This window comes from Coffea arabica, chromosome 4e (assembly GCF_036785885.1).
Source record: "Coffea arabica cultivar ET-39 chromosome 4e, Coffea Arabica ET-39 HiFi, whole genome shotgun sequence".
Lineage (NCBI taxonomy): Eukaryota > Viridiplantae > Streptophyta > Magnoliopsida > Gentianales > Rubiaceae > Coffea > Coffea arabica.
This window is the reverse complement of record NC_092317.1, coordinates 15,693,326-15,718,610: the sequence shown is the minus strand read 5'-3', so window position 1 is coordinate 15,718,610 and position 25,285 is coordinate 15,693,326. Positions and strand designations below refer to the sequence as shown.

The window sequence follows — 25,285 nt, the reverse complement described above, 5'->3', positions numbered from 1 at the left end:
ATGAAGTTACTTAAGCGGTTGGATCGTTTCGATGAATTCATCAGGAAAAGCCAAGGTTTAAGCAAACAAGGGGTGTTAGACTACGATGATCTGTGCCTGTTTCCAAATGTACAGCTGCCCGTGGGGTTCAAGACCCCGAAGTTCAATAAATATGATGGTACAGGCAATCCTAAGACACACTTGTGTTTGTTTGCCAACAAGTTGGGCAGACCGGTGGATGACGAAAATTTGCCATTAAGGTTATTTCCAGAGAGTCTAGAAGGAGACGCCCTCGATTGGTATTCAAACTTAAAGCCAGAGAAGGTGAAGACTTGGCTTGATCTGTCCAACGCCTTCATCAGACAATACGAATATAACTGTGAGCTAGCACCGACCAGAACTACTTTGGAAGGCACCAAGAGGCGACCATCTGAAGATCATAAGACATACGCCAAAAGATGGAGGAAGATAGCTGCCAAGGTTGAGCCTCCGATGATTGAAGATGAAATTATTCGCACTTTCATAAAGGCGCATGATCCTCCATACTTCGAAGAAATCTTCCGTATGACTGGGTGTACATTTGCTGCGATTGTGAATAAACTCGAAGAGTATGATGATTTTGTGAGAGCCGAAAAAATTGTCAACGTCTCTGCCCTAAAATCACAAGTAGAAGGTTTGCAAGGGAAGGGAGCAGTGGAAAGAAGCCGCAGTTTAAAAAGAAAGAGGAGGAGGCAACTTTTATCTGGAACCAGAACCCTTCACCCAAACCCCGATATCAACACAATCCAACCTACCAACCACATTACCCTTATTATTCAAACCCGCACCATGTATATATTACCAATATCCATCACCCTCGACCTCGCCCAAGCTATCCTAACCCACCTTTAGCCCCTTTTCAAATCTCTCAACCAAATCCACTCCAAAATTGACATCGCTCTCCATATAACGCAAGATTTCCTCCCCAAAATAGACCTGTTTATAGCCATCCTCAACCTCCTGAACCTTACAACCAATCCCGTAGCCGTACATTTACCGATTTAGGCAGGCCTCTAGACCAATTGTATGACCAGTTGAAGGCCGCCGGAAAGATTGGCACGGTACCCCCTCCGACCTATCCATATGGCATATACGTTGGGTATAACCCACAAGCCGTCTGTGCTTATCATTCAGGGGCACCCGGACATTCAACTGTTGATTGCAAGGCTCTTAAGCATAGAATTCAAGATATGATTGAAGCCGGAGAGATTGTAATCAGGAAAAAGGAGGCACAAGGGCCGAATATAAATAGGAACCCCTTGCCGGAACACACTAATACCATTGGGGTCATTCTGGACGACGCAGAGTATGAGGAGCAAGTCCAAAAATTGGAAAGGGAAGCTGAGGTGTTTGGGGTCACAGACCAACCATTTGTAATAGAGGTGCCATTTGAGGAGGATAAAAGGCCTTTTATTTTGGATCTCACTGTAGCTGAAAGCAAGGCTTTGGAGCCAGTGGTCATCGAATTCCCAGAGCAGGAGCCTGTTCTGAGTTTACAGCGAGTGCCATGGAACTACGATGAACCTGTCATACAAATTGGAGAAAAGTCAATTGCCAAAGAAGAGGTGTCAGTGGTCACTAGATCAGGGAGGATTGCAAGTCCGTTTGGAGCTACCGTTCCGATTCAAACAAATAATGCCGAGCTGCCTGCTAAACCAACAATTATTGAGAAGAAAGCCTTGGATTTTCTTAAAAGGCTCCAAAGAAGTGAATATAATGTAGTGGAGAAGCTAAGCAAGTCGCCCGCCCAAATATCCATGTTGGATCTGCTCTTTTCTTCGGATATGCATAGGGATGCGTTGCTCGAAGTGTTGACCAAAGCTCAAATCCCTAATGACATCTCAGTTGCTAATTTCTCACATATAGTTGGGAGTGTGTTATTTACAAAACAAATCACTTTCTCTGATGATGAGTTACCAGCGGAAGGCATCGGACATAACAAGGCTCTGTACATAGCTGTGAGGTGCAATGGGAAAATTTTGCCAAAGGTGTTGATTGACAATGGATCTGCGCTTAATATCTGTTCTTGGAGTACCTTGGAAAAGCTAGGGTTGCAAGATATCAAGCTCAGGCCTTCAGCGACCATAGTTAGAGGTTTTGATGGAGCACAAAGAGAACCTATAGGAGAAGTAGATTTAGTAGTCGAGATGGGGCCGGCACAGTTTCAAATAGCCTGCCAAGTTATGCACTTTTCTAGTGTTTACAATGTTTTGCTTGGAAGGCCGTGGATTCATAAGTCCGGAGCTGTGCCTTCTTCATTGCATCAATTGTTGAAATTCATAGTAAATGACAAATTGATAACTATCTTTGCCGAGGAGGATTGCCTCGTGATTGCTGATTCTGGGTCCAAAGAAGATAGTAGCCGAAACGCCACAGTAACCCCTCATAGCACAGCTGATATCGTCTCTGTTAGTTGGATAACAAAAGAGGAACGAGCTCTGTCAAAGGCCAGTGTCATGATCGCTAAGAAAATGATCTGCGGAGGATATGAGTTTGACAAAGGGCTGGGACGTGATCTACAAGGAATGCTGAAACCAGTGGAAATTGTGGAGAAAAAGGATTCATTCGGTTTGGGTTTCCGACCAACCGCTAAAGACATCAAAGAAACGAAGGAACGCAAGAGAGCAGAGAAAGAAGGCAGGCAAAAGGCCTTTGATATTCCACCACTGCATTATACTTTTCCACGACCAACCGAGGTGATCACATCAGAGATTAACCCAGTTGACGGAATCGAAACTAGTTTGGCCCAATTGTTCGTTGGGGCAACATTTGAAGACAGTTTCCCAGATGAGGCCGAGTTTCCCGACATCCCTGAAGGATCAATTTCCAATTGGACAGCCGAGTTTCTGCCCATTCAGAAGGAGTTTCGGTAAACCTAAAGGGGTTTGTCATTCATGCGAATTCATGAAAATACTTCTGCATCTGTAAATAGCTAATGAAAGCATTTTTACCTTTGACTAAAGTTTGCACGTGAAAATATTGTTAAGTTTTCATTTCGTTCTCGCTTGCTTTCTTTTGTTCTCGCTTTCAATCAAAGGTTTTATGAAAATGCACAAGTTGTTCTTGTCATGTTGATTTGTTTATTCGTTTGTTTATATTTCTGTCATATTGCTTGTTCATTTGTTTGTTGTATGTTTGTTTGCTTATTATCCCACATTCGTTAATTCTTTCAGATGGCCAAAAATAAAACTATTTGACCCTTTGGATATCACTATTATGGAATTCAATAATGGCAATCTCTATATCACTCACGACTTGGAGGTCTGGGAATCCGAGCTCCAAAGCGAGAGTGATAATGAGGAGGTATTCGATTCGTTTGCAAAGGACTTTGAACAATATGAGGAGAAACCAAAACCGAACCTGGAAGAAACAGAAAAGGTTAACATTGGCACTAAAGATGAAGTTAAGGAGGTGCAAGTTAGTATTCATTTGAATGAGAGGCAGAAAAAGGATATGCTTGAATTTTTTACTGTGCTCCAGGATGTATTTGCATGGTCCTATGATGATATGACTGGTATTTCAACTGATGTGGTAGTGCATAAGTTGCCCACAGACCCTACTTTTCCACCCGTAAAACAAAAACTCCGAAAATTCAAACCAAATATGAGCCTCAAAATAAAGGAGCAAATTGAAAAATAGCTCAAAACCAACATTATCATTGTTTCCCATTACCCTATTTGGCTTTCGAATCCAGTTCCTGTCCCAAAAAAGAATGGAGAGGTGCGAGTTTGTGTTGATTATAGAGACCTCAATAAGGCCAGTCCTAAAGATGATTTTCCTCTGCCAAATATTCACATTCTCCTGGACAATACCGCTGGGCATGAGATTGAATCTTTTTGTGATTGTTTCGCTGGATATCACCAGATTTTGATGGCAGAAGAGGATAGGGAGAAGACTGCTTTTATAACCCCTTGGGGCACATTTTGCTACCGAGTGATGCCATTTGGTCTAAAAAATGCCGGAGCTACTTATCAAAGGACCATGACCACCCTATTTCATGATATGATCCACCGGGAGATGGAGGTCTACGTGGATGACATCATAATCAAGTCTAAAAGGGCAGAGAACCATTTGGTTGATTTGAAGAAGCTATTCGAAAGGTTGCGAAAGTACAATTTGAAACTAAATCCTGCAAAGTGCGCCTTTGGGGCACCAGCTGGTAAATTGTTGGGCTTCATTGTCAGTAAAAGAGGCATAGAGATAGATCCAGCAAAAATCAAAGCAATTCGAGATATGCCAGTACCGAAAACTCAGAAGGACGTGAAAAGTTTCTTAGGAAAGATCAATTTTATTGGGAGATTCATTGCCCAGCTAACTGCCACATGCGAGCCGTTGTTCAAATTGTTGAGAAAAAATGTGCCATTGTACTGGAGTGAAGAATGCCAACAAGCTTTTGATAAAATCAAGGATTATCTGTTACATCCGCCAGTCTTGGTGCCACCCAAGCCGGGTCGACCATTAATCATGTACCTATCTGTGCTTGAAGAAGCAGTTGGTTGTGTCCTCGGGCAGCATGATGACTCTGGAAGGAAGGAGCAAGCCATTTACTATTTAAGCAAGAAGTTCACGCAGTATGAGGCTAATTATTCATTCATTGAGAAAAGCTGCTGTGCATTGGCCTGGGCAGTTCAAAAGCTGAGACACTACCTGTTGAGCCATACCACTTATCTTATTTTCCCGATCTGATCCTTTGAAGTATCTCTTGGAGAAGCCGATGCTAACTGGATGTCTGGCCAAATGGCAGATAATTCTCTCAGAGTTCGATATTATTTTCACTTCACAGAAGGCTGTCAAGGGGCAAGCTATAGCTGATCATTTGGCAGAAAATCCAAGGGACGATGATTATCAACCACTTCATACTTATTTCCCTGATGAGAAAGTCTTATTTGTAGGCGCCACAGACGATATAAGTGAGCAAAGCTCTGAATGGAGGCTTTTCTTCGATGGAGCTTCGAATTCTCTCGGAGCTGGAATTGCAGCTGTTTTGGTTTCACCTGAAGGGAAGCACTACCCTGCCGCTGCCAAATTGCAATTTGCTTGCACAAACAACATGTCTGAATATGAAGCCTGCATTTTTGGTCTCAAAATGGCTTTAGAAATGGAAATCAAAGAGTTGATAGTTTTTAGTGATTCAGATTTGCTCGTGCACCAAACCTTGAAGCAGTGGATAACCAAATATTCAAAAATTTTGCCCTACCATTGTAGTTTGCTCACTCTGGCCAAGCAATTTCAAAATTTGGAGTTCAGACATCTCCCGCGAGCCCGAAATGCATTTGCTGATGCTTTGGCCACCTTAGCTTCTATGATCCAGTATCCAGATGAATTGAGGATCGAACCTATTCAGATTCAACTTCAAGACAAGCCTGCCCACTGTTGGGTTGTAGACAAGTCCTCTGACAATATTCCTTGGTATAATGATATTAAGGAGTTTCTCAAAACTGGATCTTACCCTCTGCATGCTAGTACAAAGGACAAGAGTTTTCTGCGTAGAATGGCTTCAAAATTTTTCTTGAGTGGAGAAGTTTTGTACAAACGAACCTCAGATTTGAACCTTTTAAAGTGCATTGATGAAGATGAAGCTCAATATATGATGAAAGAAGTGCATAGTGGCGTTTGTGGACCTCACATGAATGGCCATTTGCTAGCAAAGAAAATCATGAGAATCGGATATTTCTGGCTTACTATGGAGCGTGATTGTATAGATTTTGTCCGGAGATATATAAAATGTCAAATGCACGGTGACGTTATACATGCTCCACCCACTGAATTGCATAGTATGATCGCCCCATGACCCTGTTCAATGTGGGGTATGGACGTGATTGGTACAATTGATCCTCCCGCTTCAAATGGACATCGATTTATATTGGTGACAATTGAGTACTTTACCAAATGGGTTGAAGCGGAGTCATTCAAACATGTAACGAAGAAGGTAGTTGCCAATTTCTTGAGAGATCACATCATCTGTCGCTTTGGAGTACCCGAAACGCTTATTACAGACAACGCCAAGAATCTGAACAATGACATGGTAGATGGACTATGCGAGCAGTTCAAGATCAGACACCGCAACTCTGCCATTTATAGGCCTCAGATGAATGGAGCTGTAGAAGCCGCAAACAAGAATTTGAAGAAGATTATTCGCAAAATGACTGAAAGGCATCGCGATTGGCATGAAAAGTTGCCTTATGCATTAATGGCGTATCGGACTTCTATCCGGACATCGACCGGGGCAACACCATATTCACTCATGTATGGAATGGAAGCTGTGTTACCAGCTGAAGTTGAAATTCCTTCGCTACGAATCCTCATGGAAGCTAAATTGGAGGAGGCTGATTGGATAAAGCAGCGTCATGAGCAATTGACGTGTGGCCTTTGATCGATGAAAAGCGGCTCATTGCTATCTGTCATGGTCAGTGCTATCAGAAACGTGTGGCGAAATGCCAGGGCTTACAACAAAACTTGATAAAGTCTGGGACAAATTTATTTTGAAAGAGAGATGATCGGTTTTTAAAGAAAAATGCAAAAGTGAGGAAAATGCAATAAAGAAAATGCAAAGAGAGAAAATCCAATCAAACTGGGGCAAATTTTCCTCAGTTTCGTTCAAAATCGGAGACATTTTCAAAATATTGCAATCTCAAGTTATTTCGCCTCGCATCAAAAATTCGCTTTCAAGCCTCAACTTTTCTTGAAAAGCACCCCACCTGACCTCATTACAAAGCCCAAAGTCCTGGCTTTCGTCATTTGTTGTATTTCTATTAGGAAATTTGTTAATCAACTGGCAAGTGATGTCCATAATGCCTTCGCCTAATCTCACAAGGGAAGTGCATTTTACTGATGCCAGAAATCTTTAACTCATATTTCTGAGTCGATCATGGTTGAGATATTTCATTGTTCTTTAGGTGAAAACCCGAAAGGGCGCCTCGAAAGAAAAGAAAAAGGAAAAAGAAAAAAAAAAGAAAAAAAGGAAAAAGAAAAGGAAAAGACAAAACAAAAACAAAAAGGGTGGGGGCAACCTTGGTGAAAACCCGAAAGGGCGCCAAGGCAGGTTTTCTCAACAAGACGAGCACGAGAAGGAACAGCTGGTGACCTGATTCATTTGGACTTTCCCTCATGATTGTGACACTTCTGCCAGTATTGAAATCCGAAGCAAATATATCCAAAGTCTTGAATATGATATTCGTTGGCCAAATTTGTATTTTTCTTTACAAATATTCTGTTGCAAAATGTATCTTTATAAACCTCTTGGTTTCTCTCGATTATTTGCGTTCGACTGCTTGTGGTTGTCTGCATTCTTTTACATGCTCATCTTTGCCTGACATAGGAATCATCTTGCATATATCATTGATTTTTATATGACAAATTTTCATGCATCATTCTTTCACCATGGGATTCGAATGGATGATAAACCCTAGGGTTTGTGCAAGGATAAGGGGTTCAATCATCTACTAAAGTGGGTAAAATGCAACAAAGCTGCTACATAGATTTGGTGACGTGGTAAATACGTACTTTATCAGTCTCAGAAATTGAAAGGTTTCAAAATTACAAGTTCGACTAAGCTAGACGCCGCAAAACAGAGGCAAAAGCATCACAAGACTCATGTTTACACGATTCTCAAGGCAAACCGGATCAAATGATGGTGACAAGTCCATTATTTCTTCTTTCTTGCAGGAACGTTACGTTTACAAACGAAAACAACCACTCTCCTTTTCGCACCTAAATTGATGTCAGAAACAGCTCCCCAGTAAGCAAAGACGAAGTGATAATGTTATTGGCAAAATTTGATCATAAGAAACAACATCAGCTATCACTTCAGCCACAGAGATCAAATCTCCCTCTTGGTACAAAAAAGTTTGAACCACTCCCAGGTAAAAACTCAATTTATTGTTTAAACCTCCCCAGTGCAGTCCCGTTTTAAATTCCTGTTCGGGTTAGTCCCGTTTTAAATTCCTGTTCGGGTTAGTCCCGTTTTAAATTCCTGTTCGGGTCAGTCCCGTTTTAAATTTCTTGTTCGGGTTAGTCCCGTTTTAAATTCCTGTTCGGGTCAGTCCCGTTTTAAATTTCTTGTTCGGGTCAGTCCCGTTTTAAATTCCTGTTCGGGTTATTCCCGTTTTAAATTCATGTTCGGGTCAGTCCCGTTTTAAATTTCTTGTTTGGGTTAGTCCCGTTTTAAATTTCTTGTTCGGGTCAGTCCCGTTTTAAATTCCTGTTCGGGTCAGTCCCGTTTTAAATTCCTTGTTCGGGTCAGTCCCGTTTTGAATTCCTGTTCGGGTCAGTCCCGTTTTAAATTACCTGTTCGGGTCAGTCCCATTTCAAATTCCTGTTCGGGTCATTCCCGTTTTAAATTCATGTTCGGGTCAGTCCCGTTTTAAATTCCTGTCCGTTGGAATCATTTTGTGGTCAAATAACACAGGTAAGTATTTGGTGTCTACTTCTTTGTCTCAAGTTTTTCCAAAACTCAGACAAATAGGGGCAAACTGTAGACACCAAATTTTAAAATAATTTTTATCCTAATTTTGTTTTTATTTTTAGCAATAATTCTCTTAATTCCATGATTTTTGGTTCTTAGACTTTTAGCATTTATATAGCACTTTAGTATTTTTAGATTATCATTATCTATTATTTTATTTTTTATTTTTTATTTTATTTTTAGTTGTATTTTGTATTCATTTTGGGCTCTCTTAGCTATTTATTTATTTATTTTTATTATTATAAGACTTTTAGCATAAATTTTTGCTAGAAAGAGAGAAAATTGGGGAAAGATATGTTTTATTTCTTTGAAAAAAAAAAGTAAAAGAAAAAGGAAAAGAGGAAAAAGAGGAAAATCTTAGTTTTTTATTTTTTATCTTTTGGTTACTAATGTGGTATATTTTATTTAAGTTTGTTTAAATTGTCATTTTGGTATTATTAATTAAGTGATTGAAAAAAAAAGAGAGAGAAAACTGCGCACAGCAAAATCGCGGCAGCAGGGCAGAAGTTTGAAAAAAAAATCATAGGCTCATCGGATGGCCTGGGTTGAAAAAGAAATCTCCACTTTCATCCTCACCCTTGAGGTGAGGGTTTGAGAGGTGTTGTCTGGTATAAATATAAGAAGACAGCAGCCGCAACGAAAAAAAAAAAAGGGTGTGACGGCATGACGGCTGAGAACGGGCTAGGTTTAGAAAGGAGAGCTTCGGCTGGGCAGTAGGGAGGAACGAAGAAAGGGATAGAAAAAGTGTGGCGGCTGAGATTGTGAGGAAGAGAAAAAGAGAGGGAGAGAGCGAGAATCTGGGGATGGATAAAGGGAATGAAATAGTAGAGGCGACGGCCAGGTTTTAAGAACAGAAAAGACGCAGCTTTCAGCGAGAGAGAGCAAGGAGGAAGGGAGAGGAATCTGGTGTTTTTTCTGCAAGAAACCAAGAGGGCTTCATTCCGCCATCATCAGTGGTGAATCTCCAACAAAAAAGAGATCACTGTAAGCTATTCTTTCTTTTAAGCTCTAGTTTCTCTTCAGGCGTAGATCCTTTAAGCTTTCAAAGCATGTATTCCGTGACTTTTCTTGTGGAAATTTTAATGTTCTTCATCGTTTATCTTCCCTCTCTTTTTTCATGTTCATCAAGAATCTGTCCTCTCGTTTTGCGAGTTAGAATCTGCTGTGGTTGGCCATTTGTTGCTGATTTCTTTTGTTGAATGTTCAGTGCACGTTCTATCATATTTAGATGGATTATGTTTGTGTTTTTTGATAAAAATGATGCTTTGTTGTTTACGGCTGCAATAGCAGAAATTTTCCAGAATTGCATGGTCCCATCCTAAGTCTTTTGGTTCTGTTAGATGTTGAGTTTTGAGCTGTTGTAAATACTAGAATAAAAAAAGAAACCTGTTGTGTTAGAAGTTTTGGCATTAGGAGTATGCAAATGCAAGCACTCAGTCCTCTTTTTTTTTTACTTGCGAAGCCGAGAAGAAAATGTATAAGGGGGAAAGTTTTGAGCTCTAATCTTTTGTTTCCTGTGATATTTCCCCTGTTGAATTGTGATTTCTTGTTGGTTTCTAGTCGATAAGTGCATGGAATCTGCTGGAGTTTACCTGAATGTGTGTGATTGACCAGCTGCATAATTCGGCTTGGACTCCATTTCCTTTCGGTTTATACTTGGGTAGAGCCAATCTTGGAGAAATGTTGTAGAAAGAATGGTGGCTGGAATTTGCAGAATGTATGAGCTTCTTCGTGTCTTTTTGCATGAGTTTGCTTTTATGTTTTGCTTGTTTGGATGTCAAATTTGTATTGTGTGATTATTTAGTTTGAAGTTTGGATGGACAAATCACTAAGCATTCATTCCCATTTTTTCTCATGATAATCTTTCGGCCTGTAGCTGGAAATTTGCAGAATGCTATTTCAATTTTTGCATGCCGCAAGTTTCTTTATTTTTCATTTTTGCTGCAATCTTTCACAATCTGTTACAGCTCATGAAGTCTGTAGTTTAGGAAGCCATTGCACGGCAGGCTACTAACTCCACGCATAGATGGGTTTCGGCTAAAAAAAATACAGCAGCCTGTTTGTTTGTTTTGTTGATTGCAGAAATTCTCGCTGCATTTTCTCTTGTGCGAGTGCTTGTTTCTTGTTTCATTGATTGGATTCTATCGAATGGGATACAGAGGGTAGTCATCCATCTTTGGTTAATGATGTTGGGAAATGTGTGTGGGTTTGGTAACTAAATGATGAGTTAGTGCGCAATCATTCACTTGAGTGAATTGAGCTGCAATGTTGCAGCAGAAAACTGCAGAAGTAAAGAAGGCTTTAGCCTTCGTTGCATGCATGGAATTTTTCTTTGGCATTGCACTTTGGCCCCCAAGTCTCCCTTTGTTGCACTATGGCCCTATAAACTTTTAATTTCTTTCAATTGGGTCTTTAACTGAATTGCAAATAGACCCCTAACTTTGTTTTGCTTTAATTGTGACCCCGAATCTTTGTGCTGATTATAATTTGACCCCAAAGCTTCGTTAATTTTTGCAATCAAGTCCTTTCTTGTCTTGACTTTCCAAATGTGGGTTGTCTACATGATTTAATTGATTCAATTTCATGATTACTTTTATCTTTTGTGATTATTTCTTGATTAAAGTGGTGCCTTGACCCTTTTATTGTTTTGAAGCTAATATTTCCTTCATTTCATTACCATCGCAAGGGAGGTAACCTCTATTTCCATGGTTTTATTTCTCTATGTGATCCAACGTGCTAAGTGAGAATTGCATGTCTACTTTGTTTTCCTTGCCTTTCCTTAATTCCTTTCATTTATTTCATTTACTTTTGCTTTTATTAAGTTATTCTTTTATGGGGTATGTGTACACCTCTTGGCTTGTAATAGATAGGGCTTGGAGAGCATTTTTATTCACTTTTCCCCTTCCCCATTTGTTTTAGTTAGCCAATGTAATAGGTTCATTAGTGTGATTTGCATGATTACTTGCTATGTGTTCTTGCTTTCTTAGGCCTTGCATCTAGATACTATGCTTATGTGTTATGTGAATTACGTGCTTACATGTCTACTTGCTTTAATTATGCACATTACTTACATATGTGTATGATGGATGCAAATGCACGTAACCGTGGCTAGTCCAATGCTAGTCATGGTTGTCCCCTCGAGCTCTTGCAAGTCCAATGCTTGTGAGAGAGCGTAGATATGGGCTAGTCCAACGCTAGACCTAATAAGGCCCCTTCTCGTTAGTACATACTTGCATGTTTCACTACATTTCATACATTTTTTCTTAGTTTTCTAGCATTTGGCATGATCCTCCAATCCTTTCCCCTTCATTTTAGGCTTTTGCATCCTCATTAATGTGGAATATTAAAAGTAAGGTCTATATAACTAACTCTTCATTCACAACAATGAAGTCTCTTGTTGTACAGCCGTTATTCTGTTCCTTTGTCGCAAATGCAGTGACAACAACAGCTTGTAAATCTTAGTACAAACCAAAAGAGAAGAGGTTAGCTGTGTTTCAATAGCTAAAGAAAATATGAAAATGAATTTATATTTCAATTAGTAAAGCATAGATATAACTTACTCTGAACATTCTCCGTGTCTGCGAACCTAAAAAGGTTTTCAAATTTGGTGAATTCAAAAGTGCATGGTAGCATTGGTGGATTTGGTTCGACATATTCTTCAACTAATGCCTTGTTATGAAGCACCCATGAGAACTGATAGTCACTAACTTTATACTTTGCATCCTATTTTTTGACAGTCCCACCAGTGATATAGTATCGCTTGAATTGTTGAAGCAGATTAGCAAAATAGCGAATGTCATTTCCATAAATGACAGCTGAAACCAGAGTCCCTTGTTCACAGAAAGAACCAAGATGAGCAATATTAACCAAAAGGCTGAAGTAGAACACTCAAGGTAAGAAACATACAACAGCAAGTATGCAGAGGTTTTTTTTTTTAAGAAGGAAGAGGGGGAAGAAAACATATAACAGCAATGTTTGAGTTGCAAGAAGTAAATCACTAAGAATAACCAGAGACATTTATGAAGGAAAATGGTAGAAAAACCAGAACAGAATTTGACAAGAGACTGTTATCAATTAATGGTATCAACAGACTGCCATCCTTTGCCTCAATTTTCTATAAAGGGCAAAAAAGTATTTCAGATACAGGGATATGTAACAGGAGAAATCGCGTGACTCTTTGAAAGAATTGAAGTAGGAAAAATCTAAAACGCTTTCTATATAGATACTTTAGCAGCTATTGGTCACGTTAGTAGCAGGAATTTTTTGAGATTCTTTTCCTTCTTGAAAATTTCAAGAAGTTCTTTGTACTTCGTAAGTCCAGAGGAGTAAAATTGGGAATAGGTAAACTATTATTGCTTACATTTGCTGTGTTTTGCTCTTTTGCTATAAATCATTTCCGTAAGTCTTTTGTATTTTGTTTTAGTCATTGAATGCACGTTGAGGCACTCAAATGCATCCAAGCTGTAACATTTTCAAATCACTATATATGATCTCCCATAGAGAAAGTTATACTGATTAGGCATATATCATTGGTTAATAACAAACCTTGGAATATTATAGGGTAGAATCATGTAAGTTAAATCAGAATTTCACTATAGTCGAGCATTGGTATTTTAAGTTCCAACGGAACAATATTACCCAAGAAACATAAAAAGAAACCAATATTAAAAAGTAATAGGCCTGAAATTAAATTGCACAGAGGATAATTAATAATCTGGACATGTTGATGATTTAGAAAATGTTAAATTTCTAAGATTAGTTTGAGCTTATATTACCTCAGAATCTGTTAACATGAGACGCTGAAATCTAATAGGCGGCGATCCGTTACTGGTTAACACGTGTGATTTCTCCACAACTTGCACAAGCACTGTCCACCTTCTCATCTTGTCATGGACTTCATGCACTGATACACATCTCCTTGCCATTGTTATCTATAATAATAAGAAAGACACATAATCAGTTTGTAAGTTAAAAGAGAGAAATTCTGGAACATTCAGGAAAATTAAAATTAAATCCTAAAACAACATATTTACTTGGCAGCTATGCGAGAAGTTTCAAGAACTTCTCTAAATACAATATTTTTTGTCTGGTCTATTCTAGGCTTGTCAAAAAAGGGAGGTTTAATGAGCACTTTGACTTGAGAAGCAGTTCTTGCTCGCGATAATGCAACATAGAGCTGCCCATGGGAAAACACTGGTTCCTTCAAATAGATACCAACATAATCAAGCGTTTGTCCTTGAGCCTTGTTTATTGTCATGGCAAAGCACAAGCGAATTGGAAACTGAGTCCTTGTATACGGAATAGGATATTGTTCATCAGTCGGAGGTTGTAAGGGAATTCTATGGATGAAGACATCTTTTCCAGCAAAATCTCCTACAGCTATTTGAGCATGAATGACATGTTTGCTCAAACTTTTACAAATTAATCTTGTTCCATTGCAAAGACCCTCAGTAGGGTCGAGGTTTCCAAGCAATATCACAGGAACATCAGGTTTCAAGATTAGTTTATAGGGTGGAAGGCCACTAAGAGATAAGGAGTTTAAAAAATCTTCATATTGAACTTGGTTGTTTGGATTCAAAGCTCGATCGAAACTCAGATATTCTACTGCTGTACCTGGAAATTTATCAATTAAGATATCATTCACTTCATCCACAAAATGATTCTTTGTAGTGAGGATTGCTCGATTTAATGGCAAGGCAGGATTTTCTGATCTATAATGAATGTGGGGATAAACCACATCTATCAGATCCTGAAGTGATGCATTCTGTGAACCGTTGCTAACCAAAATAGAAGAAGGCAGGTGTATGAGACTGTCATCTTCAGCTTGGTCAGCGCCATCACCAACCCTTAATAAGTAATCAGTGAATGAGGGATCAAATCGAGCCCTCATGTTTTGTGTGAGTTCTAATTTTTCAAGAGCTGGCCAGATAGGGGAATTAATCAAAGAAGCAGCAATGGTTTCAGATTGGCTTCCCTTACGAACCACTGGTAAGGTTTGCCTGAAATCACCCCCAAGAACAATTACTTTCCCACCAAAGATCTTATCTGAATTCATAAGATCTCTAAGAAAATCATTTAAAGCTTCAATCACAGATCTCTTGCACATTGGAGCCTCATCCCAAATAATTAATTTGCATTCCTTAATCATACTTGCCAAACTGCTTTGCTTACTAATTTTGCATACTCTACCCTCTGAGGTATCAATTGGTATTTTAAACCGAGAGTGAGCGGTTCTACCTCCAGGTAGTATTGATACAGCGATACCTGATGTGACTGTCGCTAATGCTATATAGCCCTTTGATCTAATATCAGCTAACAACGCTCTATAAAGAAAAGATTTTCTAGTTCCACCAGGGCCATCAACAAAAAATGCACGACTCTTATTTTCATAAACTCTTTTAGATATAACTTCAAATGCATGCCTTTGGTTCTGATTAAGCAAAGAAATCGCATTTAAGTCCTCTTCAAGAACTTTTATGTTTTTTTCAGCCAATACATCTCTTGTTTGGTTCTTTACATCTGAGAATGAGAAATTATTAGGAAGTAAGCCAAATGAAGCTATATTTTTTTTCCATTGACTGTAGAAACCCATTTATTTGCTCTAAAACTTTTCGTTTGATTTCTCTAGGAGACAAATCAGTATTTCTCATGAAATCTTCGGACATGACAGTCTCAAATTTTGTCCATAGCTGTTTGGGGTCATTAGGATAGGAATAAACTAATAGCGTAGCAAAAAGTCGTCTCATTTCATAAGGCATATGAAAAAGAGACGCTTCTTGTAGACAAATTTCCTGGCTATTATCATCCTCAAGGATAGAGGTGTCACAATGGGTGACTTGGACGGGTTTGGGTTGGGTAAAATGGGTAATGGGTATAAGTGAGTCAACCCATTTATACCCATTTAATTAGATGGGTATAAATGGGTAAGTCAAAAATGAATTGGGTAACCCAATTACCCATTTATAACCCATTTATTTTAATTTTTTGTAAATTCATTTAAATTCATTTTTGCAAACTAAGTTATCAATTTATACCACTCTTTGTACCCATCATTAGTTTTAAATATTTACTTATAATATTCAATAAGCCTAATTACCAAATTTTTTTCATTTATACTCTATTTCACAAAATTACATATTATTTAATAATTGAATAATAAGAATATAAAAATTTGAACTAAGTACTATAAAAGTTAATATAAAAATTTAATCCAAAAATTTTTAACCCCTAACATTTTTTTCATATATAAATTTAAAATTTCATTTTAGAAAGATAAGAAAAGATGCTCAAATTTATCATAAATTGGTAATACCGAAAAATGAGCAAGTTAACAAACTAAGAGAAAACAAAATAATAAAATAAAACCAACAAATAATAATAATAATGAAACAAAAGTAGTTAATATCATGACAAAATGAAAATTTTGAAAAAAAAAATGGGTAGGGGAAAAGAAGAGATTTAGGGGAAGAGAATTTTAAATGGATTAATTGGGTTTGATGAGTTACCCAATAATACCCATTTATTAAATGGATATTATTGGGTAACCCATTTATACCCATATACAAAAATTTAAGATACCCATACCCATCTATTCATGGGCGGGTATGGGTAAATTTATTTAAGTGGGTTGATTTGCCACCTCTACTCAAGGAGGCCACGCAAGAGAGCTGCCTCATGAAAGGTGGTAACTTGCACTCCATTGTGAGTCATTAAGTCTTCAAAAGACTTTGGAGCACGGACTTTAGACAAAAGAAGTCTAAGGTAATATCTTTCTCCCTCAGATGGATGAGCTATATTTATTCGGTCTATAGAATCTCCCTTATCTCTAATTTTCCAGCGTTTTTCATCAGCTAACCACACAAAATGGTCTGGAAATTGAGCATATGTGCAATTTAGTTCTTGTGCAACTGAATCCATTCTATTCATATAGAAAAATTCAGTCAACGTTGTCTTCCTATTTCTTGGGTTTTTCACTATGTTATTTAAATTTTCATGCTTCTTGAAGTGAATTGGCTGAAAATTTGGAAGATGCAATTGTAGGTGAATGATAGCTGGTTTAATCTCGTCTATGGAAAATCGAAATAGTCTCCAAACAGCCTCAGGCGGCGAAACCCACCGAGCTGCCTGATATTGCTGAATTTCATCAATCTGATTGGTTGGATTATCAGAATTGATATGGAAACTGATTCGATCATGCCCTTTGCAGATATACTTGTAAATATATTTGACAGCCTGAATTGTTGAACAGATCTCAACATTAATGTGGCAATTGAACTTAGCAAGTAAATATGCATTATGAGGAACGATCCATCTATTATCAAGCTTTTGTTTTCTGACTTTAATTTTAACACCATTGTTTCTTCTTCAATATTTTGGATAGGAATCTAGTGTCTGAATTGTTTGCTCAGAAAACTCTTTTGGATAAGAATTTTTGCAACAGCCATGCTTAGTCATGCAAACATTTGATGGGTTCAACACACCACAAGGGCCATGCATCATGTGTTTTTTAACCATTCTGTACAGGTGCGGATATTTTGTTTTATCTGGAATTTCTGCACTGACAATTTTATCATATTCATCAGGGATGAACATTTTGTGCTGAGGCTTTAAGATTAAAAGAAAATGAATATCTGGCAGGCCTCTTTTTTGAAATTCTATCACATATGTATAGGTTGCTACTTCTCTGAAAATATTTTTCTTCAAAAGTTCATTCTTTAATTCTTCTAGTTTAGCACGAAAGACCCTTACAACCAAATCTGGTCGATTTTGGGCTTCTTCTGTCGGCAGTAAATGTTCTTTTATTTCCGGCCAATTGGGATTGCAAGTCATGGTCAAGAATATATCCGGCTTGCCAAATTTTTGGACCAAAGTCATTGCATCTATGTATTTTCTTCTCATATTTCTTGGTCCTCCAATAAAGCTAGCTGGTAAAAATACTCTTTGACCGACATTTGCTGCCCGGACTTCACCAGTACCTATTGAGTCTACTATACCTTGTAAGAACTCTTTTCTAAATTCTTCTTGCTGGGTTCTCAAATAATCTAATCTTTGTGATTCAAGTTTAACATACATATCAACAACATATTGCTGAAATAGCCTACCAAAGTGCAATAAGAAAGATTCATCATCATTTCTCATTTGCAATTTATAGGCATAGTATTCACGGATGGAAACGAAATCAGGATCGCCGTCTATTCCTGCCATTACTGGTTGAAGGAATTTAGAAAAAAGGTTAATGAGGCTGGCATGTTAAAATTAATAGAATACAGGTGGAATAGATTTATTCTACTTCCAGTCTTGTTCCATTGGTATTAACTCTTCAGCAGTAGAAGCATTCATTAGAGAAATAGAAATTTGAGCATCCCTTTTCCTAGTCTTTTTTTTGTGCACCTTTTTCCCGTGTTTTTTAATCCCTTGATGCCAACCAGATTCACCAAAAGGAAGCAAAAGAGGGTACTGAAGAGGGTCATAACAGCCATAGTAATATTGGATATTGTGTGAATGGCCACCATGGGTGTACACTCGAATATCTCGACGGCTTGTTTCTCCATTTTCTTTTCCTTCTACCCATAAAGCAGCAACTTGGGACACTGTAGGCTTATTGAATACTCTTTGGTCTAAACCAGGATGTGTTCGTAAAACAATGCGATAAGTATCAAGGTTATGAACCTCTCTCAAGCCGCGAAAGAATCTAGCATAGGGATTTTGCTGCATGAGATTCATGGTTTTTTGGAGAATACTCTCAGTTAATCTTGGGTAGGCATCTAATCGATTTGCTAATTCATTTTCACTATCATGAAAATAGAATTGCAAATTTTTTGAGGTCTCTAAATCATTGATGAAATGATAGACCTGACCTTGCACTTTAAAAGTATAAATGCCTTTATTTCTCTTAGCCAAATTTTTATCACATTTTACTCCAAAGGAAGTGAAAGCAAATGTGTTATTAATTGTTCTAATACAGGTCCTAAACAGTTGAGCTTCCTCAGATGATGACATAAGAAGTTCTTTTAGAACAGTTGGGATTGAATTGCTAGCTAAAATAACATCCCCATTAGAACAACAAAAATTTGCTGTTTCATGAGCAAATTTTTTTGCACTACGATGGGGACAGTTGCGTTGGCGAGGAAGCAAATCAGCAGCAGTAGGAATGTGATTCAAGACCTCTCGACCTATTTTTGGCGTTCTTGCTATAATCGACAAGGAAAAGATATCTAGTTATTCATTTTGTGTAATGCAGGGAAGTAGAAATTAAAAAACTGAAGCTAGTAAGACATTAAAAAGTTTACAAAACCTGCACGCTTTCTCTTAGGCTTTACTTGGTTTGATTGGAGTATGGCTCTATCTATTCCTTCAGTGTTTGCTACCAAAACTAGATAGAATATGGTATAAGTTAAACAAAAGCGCTAAGGGGTGTAGTAGGTTAAAAGTCTATATTTATGGGAAAGGTTTATCTAAGGTTAAAGTTTTTTCATGGTACACTAAAGGGCTGGAAAACACTGTTTGTAAAAGGATGATCATTCCAGTAGCCAAGTGAATTGTTCTAAATGTGAAAAGGTCACGACAAATGTATAAAATTAATTTTATAGTTTATAGAATGATAAGTTAGAGTAATTGATTTAATTCTAAGATTGAAGGCATAGGAAGCTGGAATTTATAAAAAAGGCTTTAAAAGACAAAACGAGTTTAAAATAAAATCACATAATATTTTTAATGTTACAGACCTATTTTGGTTGACAGTGAATAGAAGGCATATACTTTTACAAAAGCTTAAAATGGTTAACTTGGAAAATATGGCGAAATTAGTGAAAATAATGATATGAAAAAAATACTGGTACGAAACTGTATGAGCTGGTTTGACTTTAATAGCATATTAGTGGAGGGGATTAAGGCAAGCACATGTGGATTCATATTGAATTGATTCTGATTGCACAGTATCCACTGCAGGGATGGCAACAATTGAAGGAAGAGGAAGTTGAGGTTTGGCAGGCGAACTTTTAGATGTCTTTTTTTCTTGGCACCTTTTATGTTTTAGTATCACAGATCTTTGCCTTCTATTATTTGCTGCAACAGGATTTTTTGTTGCCAAGAGTTCAGGTGGCGCATTGACAATTGAATGCACCATATTTGAACTTGCAAACAGCAAAGTAGCTGGGTTCACAGGATGAGGCATACCAGATTCAATAGGGCGAGTCACAAACCTAGAGCAGCTAGCATTTTCAGCTTCTATTTGCTCAGTTTCATGCATACAATGCATCTGAGATATATCAGGTTCTAAAGTAAGATGATCCTCTTTGTTATAGGCTATACTGGAAGGCTCAAGTGGTGCAAATAGAAATGACATATTCATGGATGCTTCTGTGTCATTTGAATTGGTTGGTAGGATAGAATGGACGTTCGGGCGTCTAAGAAAAAATGGCTGATGTGATTCCAGAGATATGGAGTGAAGCAAGCCATCTCTTTGGGATTTTTTGCTTCTATATCCCATATTTTTTTGGCTTCCATTATTTCTTATAGCAAGAAATTGATTTTGTAGAAATGGAAGTGATCTACTCATAGATAGTTGGCTGTTATTTGGCCCTATAGGAAGCAAGTGAGGAACATTAATTACATTTGAGGGTCCCGAGCCACAAAGTCGCGACAGCTTATCTAACCGTTTTTGCCTCCATCTTTGAATAGCTTGTTTTCTATAACTAACTTTATCCATATTTTTGAGTCACCTCAAACGGAGGAATACTAATAGCATTCTCAAAAGCCTCGTTTGTGACACAATATATAAGAAAAGAAGGATGCTAGTCCATCAAGGCAGACATGATAAAATAGCTAATGGAACTTCTCTAATGTAATGACTGACTATCAGATATCTCGATCACAATTTAGTCAATCATATAATTGCTCTATATTATACGGTTGTTTATATACTCTTACGCAAACAATATTAGACAATCAAATAAACAGAAAGCAACTACAGAATAAATGTAAAACCAACTGGACATACGACTGAGTAGAGGTTAAAGGAATTGAGCATATAGAGCCACCAAAGTCTAATAGCAAAAGCATAAAAAAACATGAACTAAGGAGACAATACAGCTAACAACGGGATTTTTTGTGTAAAAGTCAGGCTGAAGCATTAGGCATACCTGGTAACAGCAACGATAAATCAGATAGGGAAATGCAAAAAGCTTTGCGCCTAGGATGAGGTGTAGATTACCAAGCAACAAAACACAGGGAAAAAGAAATATCAGGGAAAGAGCATAGACAAAAGGGGGCAAAGAAAAATAGTAAATGATAATGCTTGCATTAGTTTGCTATATGAGCTGTTGAGCTATACAGTTGTAATCAGTTAACGGTAACAAAAGTTTTCAAGTTTACATATTACCCTTCCATGATTCACAAAGAAATTGAAGTTTCCATTCCAAAATTACTTGTACAATCAGTTTAGATACATTAAGATGTTCCAAGTATGGGTTATAAGTTCATGATGTCTGGGAATTGGGATTAACATCCATTACTGTCATTTATTTAAATTGCCGATAAAATGATAATTGTCCATGCCCCATATTAAGTGGTAATTCTAGAGAGGGGAAAAAAGATAAGTTACTAAAGAAATATGGAAAATAAGAACAGAAAACAAATACAGAGCAGCTTCAAAGTTAGAGAAGGTATCAATTAATGAAGTCCAGTTATAAAGATAAGAAAATGCACTCTACTCTCCAAGGCACAGAAGCAAGTTTGAAAAGGACATTAAAGTATGTTCATTACACCAAAGGAGATCAAAATCAGAAATGAGTATTGTAGCTTTATGACCTTAAGAAATCCATTTAGTCCACAAAGACAAGATCGACTCCCATAAGCGGCACTTTCACCTTTGTCAAATACATGAATGATTAAAAGCAGCCAACTCCTCAATGCAAGAACTACATCCTACTGCAATTTGTTTTCTTCCCGATTCAACTCGAATGGTAGCCAAATTAATGCTATTAGGGGACCCAATGATACATCTAGATAAGATTAACATATATATTTACACATACTTCTGCAATTTCAAGCCAAAAAAATAGAGTGTATATACTTGGGATAAAACAGGCACAATAACCTAAGATGTTCAACTGATAGGCATTTAAATGAGTGAATGAGCTTTGAGTAAAAAGACTACAATGAATAACAGACGAAGAATGGTCTACATACAATATCCTTAAAAAATAACCATTGAGCTTTTCATTGCTCCATACAAGTCTAGCCTAAACGAAACAGCAAATAAGGAACACACTAAGTAAGCAATTAGAAACAAGAAGTACAAAGTCTTAAGCTGCTTAACCAATAGGCATTTAGATCACTAAAAAAGGCTGGCCAATTTAATGTTATCTTAAAAATACATAAGCACTCCCATTCCTCATTTAGAACAACAACAGGTCACATATAGCAGACATGTATATTGTAAGAAAAACTAACTTAGAGTCTGTATAGCTTCATTGTGATTAAAGACCAAAGCATCAGTACCAGGAGGTTGGAAATGACTATGGTGCATAAAATCTGTTATTGATGTCCATCACTACAATCTTTTTTCTAGTGTGTATATAGAAATTTGACTATTTGATAGAACACTCATTATATGCAAACCAATAGGACAGCTCAGTTACTTAGAATAACATCAGCAAATGGGTGAACAGCTTTTAATTCTGAGCAATAATTTGTTATTTAGTCTATTCTAGGCATGAGATACCTACCAAAAAAAAATCTAAGCTTGAGATAATCAAGCTGTCATAGACATAATGAATGCCTGTTGTCTAATATGACTTGACATTTTCAAGAGCTTTTGCTTACTTTAACTACTTTAAGATCATACATTAGAGTCAAGTTGAAATCTTAGCTAAAATTTTAATGGCAGATTAATGTTTGCGTTGAAGCTTTGGGTCAAACTGTGAAAATGATTCCAGGAAGAGAAGCTATTGATTTTCCATAGAAAGTCTGAAATACTGCATTTATTTGTGTTGAAATATATAGGAGGCAAATGGAGAATTTTAAAGTTGAAAAACCTAATAAAATCATCAGAAAATGTTAGTGTATGATGGAGCAGTTAACCCTATCGAATATTAGTAGTGAAAATGAAGTCAAGATTCAAAAATGATATCCAGAAAAGCTAAAAATTCAAGAGTCTAATAAGAAGGCGACAACATTGTACCAAACAACATAAGCAAGAAAGACACAAGGCCATTTTATGTTTGACAGTTTACATGGAACGTGGATACGCATATTTTCAACTTGATAATTGAGTAGCAATACTTTTTTATTGTGTTTGCACAAAAACAGTTTTATGCAAAAAATTTAAAAATAGTTAAGAGGCATAAAAATTTAAAAATAGTTTTAGAAAAAGACCACAGTAGATCATATCAACTATCCGCAAAGCACCAAGCAAGTTTTATTGATTTCCAATTTTTGGGCAAAACTAATTAAAATATAATTATATACTACAAAAAAGAATAAAATTGAATGATTACCATGATAATGAACATTTGCGATAAATTCAGAATTTTCTCATTGTATTTATAGAATCGGAATTCATCAGGAAAAATTTGAAAGCTTGCAAGGTTTCATCTAGTGTATTGAAAATAATTAAAATGTGTCTTTTCTATTCTTTAGTTCCTACAAAAATATAAGCAGAGTAATTGACTCTTGAAGCTCAGTTACTTTTTCAAGTTTGTCCATCCGTATGTACTTCTTTTGAATGTTATTAAATTTCAAATATTGTTAATATTGAACTTGTTACAGAAGGCTATGGTAATGACAAGTACAATAGTGCTTAGGATAGAAAAGTTATGATTTCTAGACTACATTAAATAACTTTGGACACAATATTATGCTGAAATAACTATTGTTAAGCAACAATATGAGATTTACTTCACCCATCAATTTCTCCTGTACACAGGGTTACCCAAGCAAGGGGTTCAACCTGATGTCCTTTGTGTTGATTTATAGCATGCATATGCGCTTCACAAGGGAAATAGTGAACTTGGTCCGTCAACCTTTAAAGCTGGCCAGATTGAATTAATTGGAACTTCAATCTTTAAAGCTGGCCAGATTGAATTAACTACGTTACAGTTTAAGGCCAGAATATGATAAAGATAGCATACAATCAACTATTCCACACACCCTATAATGCATCCTTTACAACCCAATATTCATCGTTAAAACTATTACCCAGCAATATTTTTGTAAGCCCATGTCTATAAGAAAGATTTTTAATCAAATATTTCAAATTAACAAAATCACCTGCTCAAATAAGCAATCGTTTGTTTCATAAAGGATGACACAAAACAAATAGCACCAATAAACTTAAAATAAATGAAGCAGAAACTGAAGAAAAACTACTAAAAAGAAAAGGGAAAGGTGAAATTTCACTTATGAAAATATAGGCACTTCAATAAAGAAAAGCTGTTGATAGATTGAAGGAAGACAACAAACTGACCTTCAAGTTAAAAGATTCCTCGAAGGAACCGCAGCAAAAGGAACCTATGAATTGAAACATATCTGTATATTAGAATTTATTAATCTGCGAACTATTCATAAGAGGAAAATTTGGCAAAAAAAAAGGGGAGTTTTTTTCTCACCAGAGAGACTCCAAAGAACAAGGCGTAAAGGCTCGAAGGCTTTTTCTTGCAGTTCACAAGGCAGAGAAGGCAGTACGATGCACTGATAAATACGTCCATCCCATTTTTTTTGATTTCGTAAGCCACTGGAAAAGGTACAGGCTAAGTGAATAGGAACCCTATTTCTCATCATAACTGGAATAAGGGAAAAATCACATCCAAGCAGACATTTCTAATCGTAATCATACGGATGATGAAGGTTGAATAGAAAGCATAATTTGGGCAGAAAATTGAATGCCAAAGCTGATCAGAATAGAATGGCATACCTAACAAAAAGTTCCCCATTTCACTCCTTTGAAGTACAATTATCATGTGAGGCTCCAACAATTCAGCAACATGAGGCGAAATTGATACAGAAACGGGTTAATTGGATATTTGAGAAAGAGGGAAAAACGGCTAGTGTAAGCAAAGTAGTTAACCTGCGCCCAATTCTTCTGCTCTGAAGTACAAAGACCATGTGAATGATCAGCAAATCAAGCGCCTGCAGGAGTAGCAACTGACCTGCTGGCTTAAAGAAGGAAGTCACAAAACCCATCGCCCAAATCATGGAAAATCCAAACTTTTTACATGTCTGAAGAGGGTTGTTGACCTGTTGGGTTTGGTAGCACAGGCGGCTGGAATTGGGCTTACTCAGGATAGATGTGCCGAATTTGTGCTCAGAATAGCCGTGTGGTAGAGAAAAGGGAGGAAAAGGGTTCAACAGCAATTTGGGAAAGAGACAGTGCAATGGCAAAAGAAGGAAAAGGAATAGAAGGCTTGAAGAGGGGTGTTGACCTGCTGGGTTTGGTAGCATAGCCGGTTGGGATTGGACTTGCTCAGAATAGGTGTGCTGAATTTTGCTCAGAATAGGCGCGTGGTAGAGAGAGCAGGAAAAGGCTTCAATGCAATTTGAGGGAAAAACGGTGCAATGGCAAAAGTGGCAAAAGAAGGAAAAGAAATAGAAGGCTTCGGTTTACCTTGCCACTTGTCAGATAATTAAGTAGCCATGTGGCAAGAGGAAATGAAAGCACTAAATCTGGCTCTTTTCTTATATACAAGGTAGATTAGTAAAAAAAACATAACCAATAATTATTACTACTTACTTTGTATAATAAATTGCATTAATTGAAGTTTAATTGATGCTTATAATTATATGGGCAAAATGCCTCAGTGACCC

General features: G+C 37.2%; 2 protein-coding genes across 9 annotated transcripts; one reads left to right on the top strand and one right to left on the bottom strand.

Annotated features, from left to right (window-relative positions):
* On the top strand, positions 1–3,529 carry LOC140005499 (uncharacterized). The gene is made up of 3 exons (XM_072046499.1): positions 1–809; positions 953–2,815; positions 3,499–3,529. The coding sequence occupies exons 1-3, from the start codon at positions 1–3 to the stop codon at positions 3,527–3,529; spliced, it is 2,703 nt and encodes a 900-aa protein (XP_071902600.1).
* Positions 3,530–11,666: 8,137 nt separating this feature from the next.
* On the bottom strand, positions 11,667–25,040 carry LOC140006075 (uncharacterized). 8 transcript variants are annotated; one of them, XR_011813669.1, is made up of 8 exons: positions 24,549–25,040; positions 24,396–24,421; positions 24,091–24,215; positions 23,949–23,992; positions 20,623–20,672; positions 13,258–13,413; positions 12,043–12,312; positions 11,667–11,939 (listed from the first exon to the last, which is right to left on the bottom strand). XR_011813669.1 is itself a non-coding variant. In XM_072047723.1 (8 exons), the coding sequence occupies exons 2-7, from the start codon at positions 24,584–24,586 to the stop codon at positions 12,145–12,147; spliced, it is 624 nt and encodes a 207-aa protein (XP_071903824.1). In that variant the 5' UTR covers positions 24,587–24,630; positions 24,719–25,040; the 3' UTR covers positions 11,667–11,939; positions 12,043–12,144. The 8 variants fall into 8 exon arrangements, 5 of the variants coding, with proteins under 5 accessions (XP_071903824.1, XP_071903820.1, XP_071903822.1 ...); XM_072047723.1 differs by lacking the exon at positions 20,623–20,672 and having other exon boundaries at positions 23,949–24,010; positions 24,091–24,264; positions 24,549–24,630; positions 24,719–25,040; XR_011813668.1 differs by having other exon boundaries at positions 23,949–24,010; positions 24,396–25,040.
* Between the last annotated feature and the right edge of the window lie 245 nt (positions 25,041–25,285).